We start from the raw sequence: 14,493 nt of genomic DNA on the forward strand, positions 1-14,493 counted from the left end.
AATCTGGATTATATTATTTTAATCATTTTCTGCCTAGAACACATTTAATAGTTAACTTGAGCCTTGGGCACACAGTGGGAAGGTTTGCATTTCAGTTGATACAAAAAAAATACTCAAGTTTGAAATGGAAATGTGTTTGACTTTTTAAATTAGATGTAGGTGTATTGATCTATCACTGCCATCTTTTTGATCTGCCCTGTGCAGCATTAAAAATTGTTGGGTGGTGCCTTGAGGTTGAGGGAAGTAATGACATAACCCATACTGTGAAGTACCTCAAACTGGCTGCAATCTGGGAGTGAAACAATTATGTGTACAGTCCAAAACTAAAAAAACGTACTTCACTAGCAATCGATTGTTTCTTCAACATCGAGGATAGTATCTTCCATCATGTCTAGTGACAGCAGCTAATCCTCCAGGCACTTTAGACAAGCTGTGTGACATGTATGGTCCAGAAAGAAGAGCTGGAAAGCTCAGTGGACTGCTGTAATTTTAGGAAAGTCTTGAAGTTATATACACATAACTAGAGCTACCAGATCAATGACATCTGTGATGTCACTGAGGAAGGGCAGGTAAGGAGTTGTTTCTGGATCAGTTGATTAAGTGAACACCATTAGGGGGAAAGCCCCAGAATTTAGGTGAAACATGGCTGAACAAGTAATATCACAACTCAGTGAAATAAAACTCACTGCAAAAGTTGTTATAATTTCTGCTAGACCTTTGATTCTATGTGGAGTTACTTAGAACACACAGGAAGAAAATGGTAATGCTCAATAAAGTTGAAGACAATAGGAAAATCACATTATAGATTAATACAATGAGATGAAGAAGCTGTTTAGAAAAGGACTTCAAGAATGATGCAATTGTCCCTAATGTGGCATTATTAGACATACGAGGTTCTTACAGAAAACATTTTCTATAAGATATGTAGTCCTGTGCATACAGAGCAGCTCAGCTTTATGAGACTTACTTCTAAGAAATCATGTATATCAAAGTATTGTCGAAGGCTTTCATGGCTGGAATCACTGGGTTGTTGTAGGTTTTTTCAGGCTATATTGCCATGTTCTAGAGGCATTTTCTCCTGACGTTTCGCCTGCATCTATGGCAAGCATCCTCAGAGGTAGTGAGGTCTGTTGGAACTAGGAAAGGGGGTTTATATATCTCTGAAATGACCAGGGTGGGGCAAAGGACTCTTGTCTGCTGGAGATAGGTGTGAATGTTTCAACTGACCACCTTGATTGTATATCAGGTGATGAACTTGTGAACTTCAGGTCGGTTATGGTCCACAATGGGCTCTTCATTTGGTCTTTGGCATCTTTCCCAGACACCAGCATTTCTACCATGTTTCCACCACAGCCTCTTTTGAGCAGGAAAAGAAATCAAATCATTCACCAATTGTAATGACAGATGAAACATGTCCAATGCTTAGAAAGAGATTCTGTTTCTCAGTCCTGAATTGGGGTGGGGGGAATCTCACCTTCGTTATCTGTATGGAAGAGGGAGACAGGAGAGATGAATGCATGAATGAATGAATGAATGAATGAATGGAGAGGGAGAGGGAGGGAGAGAACGGGAGGGAGGGTTTGTCCACCTTTGAGTTTTGCACTGCAGGATCTTAACTTCTTGTTCCAAATGTTTCCATCGGAAAAAATAATTCTTAAAATAAAAATATTTTAAAAAAAATTACAAATGAGTTTGGTATCCAAACAGTAAATTTGCCAAATTGATTATACAACCCCTTTGTTAATATCATTCTTCAGTTTTCTCTGCCCATATTTTGCCTGACACCTAAAGGAATGCTCATTTCTAGCCAAATGGTGATTTCATTGAAATTCTCTAACTGCTGATAGGAAGCCCCGCTCACAGAACGTATCATAGTCAAAATGCATCATCATCGATAAATAAACCAAACTGCAGCTGCCGTAGCATAGCTTCATTTTGTAACCACGTGATTTTAAATAGCAAAATTGAAGGTTGGGATGGGGAAAGGTTGAGAAGGGAGGGTGCATGTGTGAGAGTCACCTTGCATATACACTTTCTCCTACTTCCCAAGTGAATATGCATCTGCATACATGGCTGACCCAATCATTGCACCAGTACAGATATTTTTGTGTGCTAAATATGGTTTGGGAAGCCTAAAGATATTCATGTTTCTTCAGCTTCTGTGAGAGTCCTGAAACCCAAATGCCTTCTAAAGTGGAGGGCTGACTACACACTTAGATGCATTCTTTTTTTCTTTTGGCAATGCTGTTGATGGACAATGCTTAATCCTTCTTTATCTGCCCCTTTCAATCAAACATAGATGTAAGATTGAATTCTCATCCTGCAGTATTACATGTTATTTAGCACTGCAATATGCAATGTAAATGCAAAGAAGCATGTAATGTGGATCTTTCACAAGCCATAAAACATCACAATGAAATTTCTGTCTGGGTTTTGTTTCTGCATCTGCTCTATATGTGCCACATTTTCTTTAGCAGCTTGGTTGCCTGCTGGGTGAAATTGCCCATTCTTTCTTTCTCACTGACACTCTCTTAGAGTACCATGAAGGAGGCCACTTAACTTGGAAATGATAAATGTGGTTAATGTCCTTTGACTTTGATATCTTAAGGGAAAAAATGAATGTGATCAATTAAGACCTTTAAAGATAGGTTACAGATATTTAAAAGGCAAAACAGAATATCAGAGACAACATTAAGCTGTAGAAATCAATTTGTGAAGTCAGAATGCTCACTAACATAAGCTAAACAGGAGAATGGGGGATACATAGAGAATGAAAGAGAGTTTTATCCAGGAATTGGATTTGACATGAAACATTAAAAGAAGTTTACATCTTACTACCACTGTATTATTATTATTATTTATTATTTACAGTTCTTATATTCCGCCCTTCTCACCCCGCAGGGGACTCAGGGCGGATTACAGTAAACACATATATGGCAAACATTCAATGACAGTTTGACAAATAACATTTAACACACAAATACACCGAGGCTGTTTAACTTTTTTTTTTCTGGCCGCCAGGGGAGCTGCTGCTTTTCATCGTCCATCAGTGACACCGATGAAGTTCTTCCGCATTCCACATTCCCCGGAGTCTTTTTTCTTTATGGCCTCATAAATTAGTTAAATTTAGCCTCCCACACAAGGTGGTTCCTTATTTTCCTACTTGACAGATGCAACTGTCTTTCGGGTTGCAAAGGTCGACAACGGGCTACACAATGGCTGGACACCCACTCCAGCCCGGGCTGGCTTCGAACTCATGACCTTTTGGTCAGAGTGATCTTAATGCAGCTGACACTCAGCCAGCTGCGCCACAATCCCGGTGTAAGCTTTCTTCATTTAAATGGTATAATTGAGTGTAAGGTAGCGGTAATATTAAACAACTGGGAATCAGAAATCCTTGTTGATCCATTGGCCATTACTAAACTATCTACCTGTAGATCAAGATCTACCTTCTTCCCATCCATCCGTATTTTGGGTTAGACAGGCCAGGTATTTAATGAAAAGGGGAGTTGAATGACTGGTTGAATTCACAGGTCCTTATTAAGATTTTTTTATATTAACATTTTATTCCAGATTTTTTGTGATGTTTCAGTAGATATAATTTGTTCACAAGATTTCTCTATGATAAAATTAGCAACCATACTGGGCACAGCAACATCTAGGGACATTTAAGACTACACATTTGTACTGTTATGATTATACATTAACAACCACAATTCATCCTGGGAGTTGTAGTTTAGGGAGGCATATTATTTAGATTTTTCAGCTAGCAACTCTTACAGCTCACCAAACTAAAAATCCCATAATTCCAGTGCACTATACTGTGATAGTTAATGGAACCACTGTGGAAGAGTCTGCATGTGTCCAGAATACAATTTTGTTCCTCTGCCTTCTGAGGGAGAAGAGAATGATGTGATTCCATATACTATTATACCCATATTACATTTAATACACTTCTGGGTGTGTTTCTGGTTGTTGTTGTTGCTTTTGTTGCTTTTTTAATTTGAAGCTTGTATTCAGCAGAACTACATAAGACCTGTTACCAGGTTCCCACAATGTACCTGCAGAGAGGGCCATTCTTGCTATGAATAATGCCAGTTTAATGACAACAACAAAGAAGGGTCTTTGTAGTGGCTAACCTGTGTGGGTTTTTAGCCAAGGTTTGGAAAAATCAGAGTTGCACCACTGTCAGCATCTCTCTCTGTCTTTCTCTGTTAAACACTGTCCTTTTTCAATTAGTAAGAGTGTGGGTGAAATTTCAGTCTCAGGGAGAGAAAAGGTCAGGACAGCGTGGGCCTTGTTCTGATCTGATGTACAGACGTGGGCAAACAGCACTGTGTGTGTCTCCTGACTACAAGCCACCCACATGCACAAGCATGGCAGCAAATAGCTTCTAGGAAAACGGTGATTCCCCTCCCTGTAAAAAGTTGTCAGTGGAGATGTCAGGCCCCAAGAAAGATTCAGAGTGTCTGTATTTGGACTTTGCCTGTTCTGTATACATGCACAAAAATATGAATGATATTTTCACCACTTGGCATCTTCTGTCCTTCATGGCTTTCAGACAGCATTCCAAATGTGAAGTGGCTTTTTACAGTATTTCCCAGTCTCCAAGAGATATACAGATTACTATTTGCTACTCCGTATGGCACTAAGCTCTTTTCAAGGAACTAGTGTGCTGACTTGGAAAAATTAAGCACATATTTAGGTATGCAATAGTATCCTGGCACCACTTATAAGAACAAAACAATTGAAATTGAGATTTAAAAAATAGAGTGAACAGGATGGCTATGAAATTTTCATCTTCAGATATTTTCCCATTGGATATTGGTCCTCAGCTATATTCTTTCTCTGTGGAATGTCTAGTGTGTATTCACCCTTGTAAGTATACCTGCCAAACGCCAATTGAAGTGATGATTTAGTTCATATATTCCCTCCCAAAGCTGTTTTGTTTCTTTAAAAATGGTTTATAGATCCACCTCAGAGCATTAGTCTATATCCCCTCAACCCTGTATTGCTGTGCCTGCAAGGGCTTAATTACACATTATGGTGCAAAGATGTAATTTAGTGGACCTCAACCTCCAGAAGCTACACTGAACCTTATGAGGGATTGCAGAAATCATAAAATACCTGGAGGGCCAAAGTACCCCCATCTTTGCTGCAATCAATCTCCTAACCTTTTTAAAATTAGGGGCACTTTCACATGGCACACTTATAGCACCATGGTTCTACTTTAACTATCACAGCAATATACTGCAGAATCATGGGATTTGTAGTTTTGTGAGTCTCTGGAGCCCTCAGGATTATAATTCTAAATCCTTCCTAAACAGTGGACCTTAGGAATCTTATTGGGTGGAACTCAAACTATTAAAGTGCCTGGCATAGTTCCTGAAAGAAGGAGGCTAGTTGTGAGGGTGTAGAGCAGACCTCGTTTTTGCATAGTTCCCTCCTCCAGTGATTTGGTTCTGCTGCTGAGCAGGTGCTTAACATCTACCTAATGCATCTGTCTCACTTTGCCTAATGGTAGAGTTAGCTCTCAGAGGCAATAGTGAAGGCAATCAACATTTTGCCAGTGAATGGTTGCTAATGGCCTTCCTCCTACCTCCCAAATTTTCCCTACTTCCTTGCTCACACTGCAGCTGTGGCTGCGTTTGCCTAGGAAATGTCTTCATCAGAAACCAGCAGGCAACTGCATTTAGCAAATAATCATGTTTTGCTAGTAAGCTGTTTCTCAACTTAATCAGGATCTATTTCTGGCTTCTAATCTGAGCAATATGAATACATGGCAAACATGATATATAGATAGTTCCACAATCAACAGTAATAGGTGGCTCCTCAGCCTGTAAAAATAATTAAAATCACAGTCCACTTCAACATTTGTCTCAATACTGATTTTCACATCTTCAATGAGATTACATTGTCAAGCCAAGAATTGAGCAATTTGGGGAGTGGCAAAACAAAATATTAATCATGGCAAACTAACTCTAAGCCATTGTACTCATATTCCAAAACACAACTATGCCATAAAGAGATACAGAAAAATCCTCTAGCACCATAGAGACTAAGGACCTTTCCAGACAGGCTGCTATCCCAGGAGCATCCACGTTTAAAAAACATGGATGTTCCTGGGGGCCCTTCTGGGGTGGGTGTCCAGGGGCACACACTTTCTGGGGTGGGTGTCCAGATGTTCTTCCGGGACTGAAGGCCCTACCCCTCTCCCCCAAAGCCCCCAAATCCCTTGAACTGCTATGATTACATCCTGTGGAATCCTATATTTGTATTTTGGACCACTAGAGATCTCTAGCTAAGAACTCATCTCTAAAATGCAAATCCCAGAATTCCATAGGATTTCACACTTCCAGTTAAAGTGAAATCATAGCAATATCATTGTATATAATATCGAAGAACTACAGGTCATTTTAAGGGGAAGGGTGTTTGAAGGTTGAGAATGTGTTAAAGCTTATGTTTGGGCAACATGTTAAAAAAGAATAGACAAAATGCTTAGGTGACACATAAAGTAAAGTATCATATCTTACATCATATGTCTGGACATTATTGGTCTTGTTTGACTCCAATCCAATGTGACCTAAGGTTGGGGAAGCTTGTCTATCACCTTTAGATTATAACAATACAGTTATTAAAGGTTTGGAGGGTTCAACTCAGGAAGCTTTGACTTTTAAAATGTCCTCTGGATGTTACATAAATGAAAAGCTTCAAGCGTGAACTAGAAGTCAAAGTTTCATCTTGGAAGAACTTTTTATTTTCTAGCCTAGCCTGATTATTCTTTGGCACAATCCAAAATCACAAACTAAAAAAAAATCTCTTTTAATCTTTAATCTGACTGGAATTGGGACACATGGATAGGATTTATTGATGTGTGCAGTGTTGTATTCCCAGAGCAAGATGCAGAATTTGTTTTGCAATTGATGAAGAAAAGAAATATAGATAAAACAAATTATTGGGAAAAACTCCTTTAAGCCATATGACAAATACAGGTTTCTAAAAGCGTTGTCCCCAAACTCTCTATATTTGAGGCTTACTGTTTGTGTAAACTTGCAAATGTAGCCAATTTTAAGTAGCTACATTCCAAAATTTCATAAACTTTTACTTATGATATCAAACCTTTATAGTTATAGTTTCCTAACGATAGAAAAAAATGTTTTCCTTTAGTCAAAGCCACATTCCAGTCCATAGCCACAATCCAGCAATTTTGTAACTTCAATTGGCCTAGGAGATGGCTCTTAGTGTAGTTGTCTTGTTGCGGTCTTCTGTCCTTTACTTGCCCCTTTTAAAAGGTTTTGTACCTTTTTTCAAAGAAGTGTGGAAAATGGTGTAAAGGAAGAACATTTTTACACAAAAATCACATTCCCATGTGGACGGACACACACACACAATTCTGGTGTTTAATTATGAGAGAAATTAAGCCAGGTGATAAAGACTGAATCTCTGAAAGATATACTGAATCCTGTTTCTAATTGAACTTTTCCATGGTGAGTTACCCTTTAGAAATTTAGAAATTACTATGAGATGAACTAGTGAGGTCCTTGAAAATTCATTCTTTACATAGTGTTCTTGTAAAAAAAGAGAGAGTCAGATATAGCCATATATGGTTCAGTTTGTTTATTTACAAAAAATACAAATGCAAATTCATTTGTGTTGACACGTTAAGTTGTTTGACTTTGTATTATTGCTCACTGACAGTGGGGCTCATATTCTTCCCTGATTATAAGGAACGAACAGATGCTTAGCAATCCCCCAGGAACATGTTTTCCACTATCTTCTCTTTTTTCCCATAGGCAAAATGATGCCTATGAATTAAAATGTGATATGACCATGCACTGGCAATTATGTCTGTCATCTGCCTTGTAAACTACTGATATCACTTCCATTGTCCTAGGAAAAAAATGGTGTTCCCCTCTTGCTAGATTCTTGATGGGTAAGATGTTGGAGGACTTGAAGATGTAAACATGGTCACCTAGATTTGATAAACTTTTTTTTTAGCCACTTCACAATCCATTAAGATTGGGTTGTGAAGTGGGAACATTAAGGGATTAACTCATGGATCATTTTATAAATGAGAGAAGAGCAGCATCTTCTACCTTTGAGGGCCCTTCCACACAACCATATAACCCAGAATATCTCCTTTGTACTGGATTATCTGAGTCCACACTGCCATATAATCCAGTTTAATGTGGATTTTATACAGCTGTGTGGAAGGGGCCTGAGAACATGTTTTCTCTTAATACAGAAATTAAGTGGAGCTACATAAAGAAGTATACAAAGTCTCAAAATCTTCAAATATATAATTAATCAGCACTATCTACATGAGGCAGTATACATTAGTGTCTGTTCCCAGGACATCTTTGAATAATTGGCTCTTTAGATGAAGGCAATATACCTTTGCAATTGTGTATCTATATAAATTGGTTATTGCTGTTTTCAGATGGCATTTATAAGACTTCAGTGAGAGCTGGAACTGCTGTTCCTCATTTATATTTTATGAAACTGTTGTTTCCTTGCCTTGCTAGATAGCTTTCCATTGTCTCATTTTTAATATGTAATAGCAGTAAACTGTGACAAGGTCACAGGGTAAAGAAATGAGTGCAAGGATGCCTTCTTTGTACAGTTTTCTTTTTCTTTTGAATATGAGCAAAGAGATCCGTCAGTACATCTATCCAGATGCTGGATATTTTTAGATCTATTAAAGACAGGCTTTAAATTGGGGATGAAGCAAGCCTGTATGAGTTATGGTAGAATCTCTTAAGCAGGTTTTCTCTATTTTGAAACTGGGTGGTTTATCCTCATTTGTATTACCTTTTAATCCATGTTACTATTTTTTAAAACCACTGGGAGTTGTTGAAATATTTCTCAGCATGAAATAGTCACGATCTTTCAAAACCAGACAGCTTATGAGCTGAAGATAACTGTTTTGCCTTGGAAGATAAGGAGGAGTTATATGAAAATAAGAACCCCCCTCATATAAGGAACAGACCCAGGGGTAATAAAAACAGATTATAACAGATTATATCATTTAGTGAAAAGATTTATAATACAAAGTCTACATTAAATCTATAGTTGAGGGTACATAATTTATTAAGGTATTTGATTATTTATATCCCATCCTTTCCCCTGCCTGAAACCAAGTCTGCTTGCAAGTTAAAACAAATATAGTTTTAAAATTTACTGCATACAAAAATGTTAAATGTACCACCAAGTGTGTGTGTGACTGTGACCCTGAAGATGCTTTGAGGTTGTACTTTCCACAATGCCTTACCTTACGGTTGGTAAAAGTTGTAGACTGGGGCCCCTTCTACATTGCTATATAAAATCCAGATTATCTGCTTTGAAACTAGATTATCTGGCAGTGTAGACTCATAATATGTAACGCACCCTGAGTCGCCTTAGGGTTGAGAAAGGTGAGCTATAAATGTCGTAAATAAATAGATAAATAAAATAAAATTCAGTTCATAGCAGATCCTATGATTTGATAATCTGGATTAGATGGCAGTGTGGAAAGGGCCTACATTGCCATAAAATTCAGATTTTTGCTTTGAACTGGATTATATGGCAGTGTAGACTCATATAATTCAGTTCATAGCAGGTCATATGGATTATCTGCTTTGATAATCTGGATTAGATGGCAGTGTGGAAGGGGCCTACGTTGCCATAAAATCCATGTTATCTGCTTTGGACTGGATTTTATTTATTTATTTATTTACGGCATTTATAGCCCACCTTTTTCAACCCTAAGGCAACTCAGGGTGGGTTATACATTATGAGTCTATAATCTAGTTTCAAAGCAGTTAATCTGGATTTTATATAGCAGTGTAGATCTAGCACCTCCTAAGGTGTTGTGCCACATCAGTAGTTGACAAAGCCCTTCTGAAGTAGATCTTGAGAACTCCTCATCCTTGCAACCTCTTTGTTCACCTACCTCTTTCAGAGGATGGAGGTAATATGAAGGGGAAGCAATGGTACCTGTGCCTACATAGTCATTGTCAGTCTATTTTGTAAGAAAAAATATATTAGCAATAATGGTATTAAACAAGAGCAGAAATGTCTGTCCATAATGGTGGTAAAACAATAGACATGTTGAAAGAGATGTACCCATTGAAGACTGGAATGTGCTATTTTTTTCCTCTTGGTGTTTCCCAGAAAGATGTTGAGGGATGAGGCAGATATTAATTGTGATTTTAGAAAATTAATCCTTTCTGTTTTGTTTTCTTTTTCTGCAGTAAATCAAAGTATTCTGCTGCACTACAGAAGTAAAGTCACCACTTTGCCTTGTTGGAAGAAACTGGGGACATAGGATCTTAGCCAAATATTCAAAATGGTAATGCAAAGGTATCTCCTAACCTATATTGGAGTGGTGCTCACTTTAAACCTTCATCACCTCATCAGAGCCATTGACGTCCCTCGGGATCGTAAGTCCATTTTTTTCCATGCTATTTCAGTTCATATCTCTAGGTAATTATGTCATGTAAGGGTTAGGAAAAGGACTAGATTCAGCTTTAAATTGTTTTGTGAGCCTTTGAAATAGTCACCTAGGACTTCATGACCATCATTCTTTTAATAATAATTTGAGTTATGAGTATATTCAGGTTATCACCTCAGATTGTACAAGGGTAATTGTGGCCCAAACAATTTTTCATGTGTCATAAGTATAGTAATATTTTGGTATTCAGCTAAATGTGTTATTAGCAACTGTAAAATGGCTGGATTTCTTTTGTCATTCAAGTTTAATATTGAGGTGACTCCAGAAAAGACAAAGTAGCTTCAGAACATGTTCAGTCTGAATGTCAACACCAAATGTATACTCTCTGTTGCTTTGAAATATTCGATTTTTAAAAGGCAGATTGGGAGCTTGATCTATTTTTATAAAGAAAAAATATCCTTTTTATGAAAAAAAAAACCATTTCCAGAAGTTCTAGGAAATGAATAGAAATTCCATGAACTTCTGGAAATAGAGGACTTGCACATAGAGTTTATTAGTCCAAGCATCCATAATGTAAAATGTAGTTTCTACTCTAATGGGAAGATAACAATTATGTTATAAAAATATTATGTAAAACGTGCAAACTAAGACAGAAATCATAGGTTTATTACTGAAATACTCTTTGAGTTCTAATTTGTTAGCTTTTGAATTAGTGTGGGGGTAGGGGCTTACATATATATATATATATATATATATATATATGAATAAAACATTTATATTCCACCCTTCTCACCCTGCAGGGGACTCAGGGCAGAACAACAACAGAGCATATCCAGTGCCAGGACATAAAACTATAAACATACACAAACTTTAAAATCACTTATATCTACTTTAAAATCAGCTGTTTAAAACCACCTCAAGATACCATGCTGGCTCTGGTCAGCAGATTAAGGTAAAGGTAAAGGTAGCCCCCTGACATTAAGTCCAGTCATGTGTGACTCTGAGGTGTGGTGCTCATCTCCATTTCTAAGCCAAAGAGCCAGCGTTGTCCGTAGACACCTCCAAGGTCATGTGGTCAGCATGACTGCATGGAGCGCCGTTACCTTCTACTCACATTTGCATGTTTTCGAACTGCTAGGTTGGCAGAAGCTAGGGCTGACAGCGGAAGCTCACGCCGCTCCCCGGAATCGAACCTGCGACCTTTCGATCAACAAGTTCAGCAGCTCAATGCTTTAAACCACTGCGCAACCGGGGGCTCCCGTCAGCAGATTAGGTTTCCTATTATTGCCTCATTGCACTGCCCCAAAGATGCGAAAGACCTGGCTTGGTCCCACATCCAGGTCTTTACTATCTTTCTGAAGGACAGGAGGGAGGGTGCTGATCTAGTCTCACCAGGAAGGGAGTTCCATAGCTGGAGGGCAATCACTGAAAAGGCCCTCTTTCTTGTCCCCGCCAAAAGCGCTTGTGACAGTGGCAGGACTGAGAGCTCAGCCTCCCCAGAAGATCTTAGTCTTCACAGTGGTTCGTAAATACTCTAAATGCACCAGATTTCATCTGATCTTGGAAGCTAAGCAGAGTCAGCCCTTATTAGTACATATATAGGAGACCACCAATGAATACCAAATGCTGTAGGCTACATTTCAGAGAATGGAACTGGCAAAACCACTTCTACATATTCCTTACCTAAGAATACATATGAAATTCATGGTGTTTCCATAGTTCAACGGGCAACATTAAGGAACGTTCATATGCACACAATTATCTTTAAATCTTCATGATGAGCTGTTCAGGTCACTGAAGTGTTTTCTAACTAATGGAAATCCTTTGTAGTTTCTTTGCTTTGCAGGTGCTATGTATGAATTATTATTAAATCAACCTTAAAATAGATCATTTCATTACTTGATTCAGCCACTATACAAGAGGCATAAACTATCAAGAGTATTATTGGTTGTTGACAGAAGGATTGTGTTCTGTCAAAACATGTTTGCATGCTTCCCAATGCAAGCTTTGTTTCCTTTCAAGTCAGCTAAAATGTATATCTAAGAATTGGTCTTAAGCTAATGTATGTATCCCAACCAGAACAACAAAGACTCACTAGTGAGAACCGAGTCATATGGTGTTTCATATGGCTCAAGTAATTCTGTGTAGGACTGCATAGACAATATTATCCCTATGTTTATTTATGCAAAAGCAAGTCCCACTGTGTTCTGTTACAATTAAGTATCATTTCAGGATTTCCATTTTGGGTTTTATCTTAGATATACAAAGCAACATACATCCAGAAAAGCCTGCGTGGACTGATTTGCATTAAGCCAAGAGTTAGTTGTGTAGCCCTTATTTCATGCTCTCTCAGCCTAATTTCAGACAGGTATAGGAAAGGGAAGAGAGGGCAGAAAGTTGAGAGAAAAATAGAAATGGGCTGGCAGATAGAGAAAAGTTGGATGGTTGCATTCATTCTTAGCTACATTCTCACCCATTACCATGCATGCCCCCCACCCAAGTTACTGCTGAGAGAATGAGCATTTTTGCTAACATCCATAACATTATGAAGTGTTGTGTAGTTCTAAATTGCTTTGTCATAAAAATATCACAAAAACATGGTTTCAATCTAACTGACTACTCTTTTTGTTCTTTCTGCTACAAATTTGGCTGTCAAATTACTGATTAGAAATGTTGGATATGTGCAGGACATGATTGCTATAAAAACTGTAAAACAGAGTCTTCTTGATAAGCAAGAGAGATTCATTAATGTTTTTTTCCAGGCAGATTGTTCATTAAGAAACATGCAGACATTGACTTCTGGGGAAAATAATAATCGTTTATTATTAGAAAGGCATGTTGTAACACAAATTTAAGAACAATCACACATTTGAAAGTTCAGTATCCCATAGGTTTTCATATTACAAAAGATGTAAGAAGTATTAATTAACATCTCATTAAACTGACCATCATAATGTATATCTTTATACATAATGAAAAGGTGTCCTAAAATTGCTTTCATCTACTAGTAACTGGAGGTAATAAATTCTGTTTGTTTGAATAGGAAAGTCTGCAAATCAATCAAGAAACTTTCTGCCACAAAATCCAAACATAATATTATATATATTAAAATAAATACTTTGTAAATGTTTTAATAAATAAATAGTTAAAATAAGTAAATAGCAAGACTATGATTATGGTGAGCAATTTTGTCCAATGACATATTTTTAATAGGAAAGTACTAGGAAATGCTGGTGCTGAGACATATTTCTTCCAAAAATTCTGGGGCCCTTCAGGGTGAGAAGAGCAGGGTATAAATATCGTAAATAAATAAATAAATAAATAAATAAATAAAATATTGATAGTCAAATAAACCTGCTAGAAAAAAGGATATTGGGGTGAACCAAGTTAATAAAACATATCTCTGTGCATTCTTTCTCATCACAGGGTCTTGTAATAAAATGAAAAATCGGGGTGTTTCCAAACAGTAAAAAACATTAAGGGATCTGGCAAACGTCTGCCTCACCCAGTTGGATCCATTTCAAAGGGGTCCTCCCTCCTCCCCCTGCTTTCCTTGAAAAGACCCCAGACTCTGGAATCCCCTTCTCCTTCATACAATCTGTCAGAGAATTGGATTTTTAATCTTCCTTTTATTTATCGCAGAAAGCACTCGGTTTCCCTTAGCCCTCTGGTGTCTGCCCATTGTCCAGGGCAGAGACTCAGCTAATTAATTCATCACTCCCATTTGCAAACTTGAAAGGCTTCAGGTTTTACTAAGTTGAGCAGGTGGTGCATAAATAGCTACAGCTGCTCTAGGTTTATGATAAGTGAGCAAATTGCTGGCTCCCTAGGCAAATGAGCTCTCTTTTCCCTCTCAACTGCAGTCCCCTAAGCCCTCCTTCATCCATGGAGATTAGTTTTCTACAGGTGCCAGAATGTGAAATCGAATCTCCACCAGTGAAATCAGGTTATCACATCTGAACACAGTTCCCTTTCATCTTAGAAGCACAATTTCTAATATTCCAAACCAGAAAGAGCAATAAGAGGAACTGATAATGAAAATATTAAAAATCTAAACACAT

General features: G+C 37.8%; 1 protein-coding gene across 27 annotated transcripts in view; it reads left to right on the forward strand.

Annotated features, from left to right (window-relative positions):
- The window catches only part of NFASC (neurofascin), a 220,330-nt gene that overhangs the window by 82,507 nt on the left and 123,330 nt on the right, over positions 1–14,493 (forward strand). For all 27 annotated transcript variants that reach the window (XM_060772940.2, XM_060772945.2, XM_060772947.2 and 24 more), the window contains exon 3: positions 10,233–10,421. In XM_060772940.2, the coding sequence (XP_060628923.2) occupies positions 10,328–10,421 (94 nt within the window). In that variant the 5' untranslated portion in view covers positions 10,233–10,327. The remainder of the gene's footprint in view (positions 1–10,232; positions 10,422–14,493) is intronic.

Source organism: Anolis sagrei, chromosome 4 (assembly GCF_037176765.1).
Source record: "Anolis sagrei isolate rAnoSag1 chromosome 4, rAnoSag1.mat, whole genome shotgun sequence".
NCBI lineage: Eukaryota > Metazoa > Chordata > Lepidosauria > Squamata > Dactyloidae > Anolis > Anolis sagrei.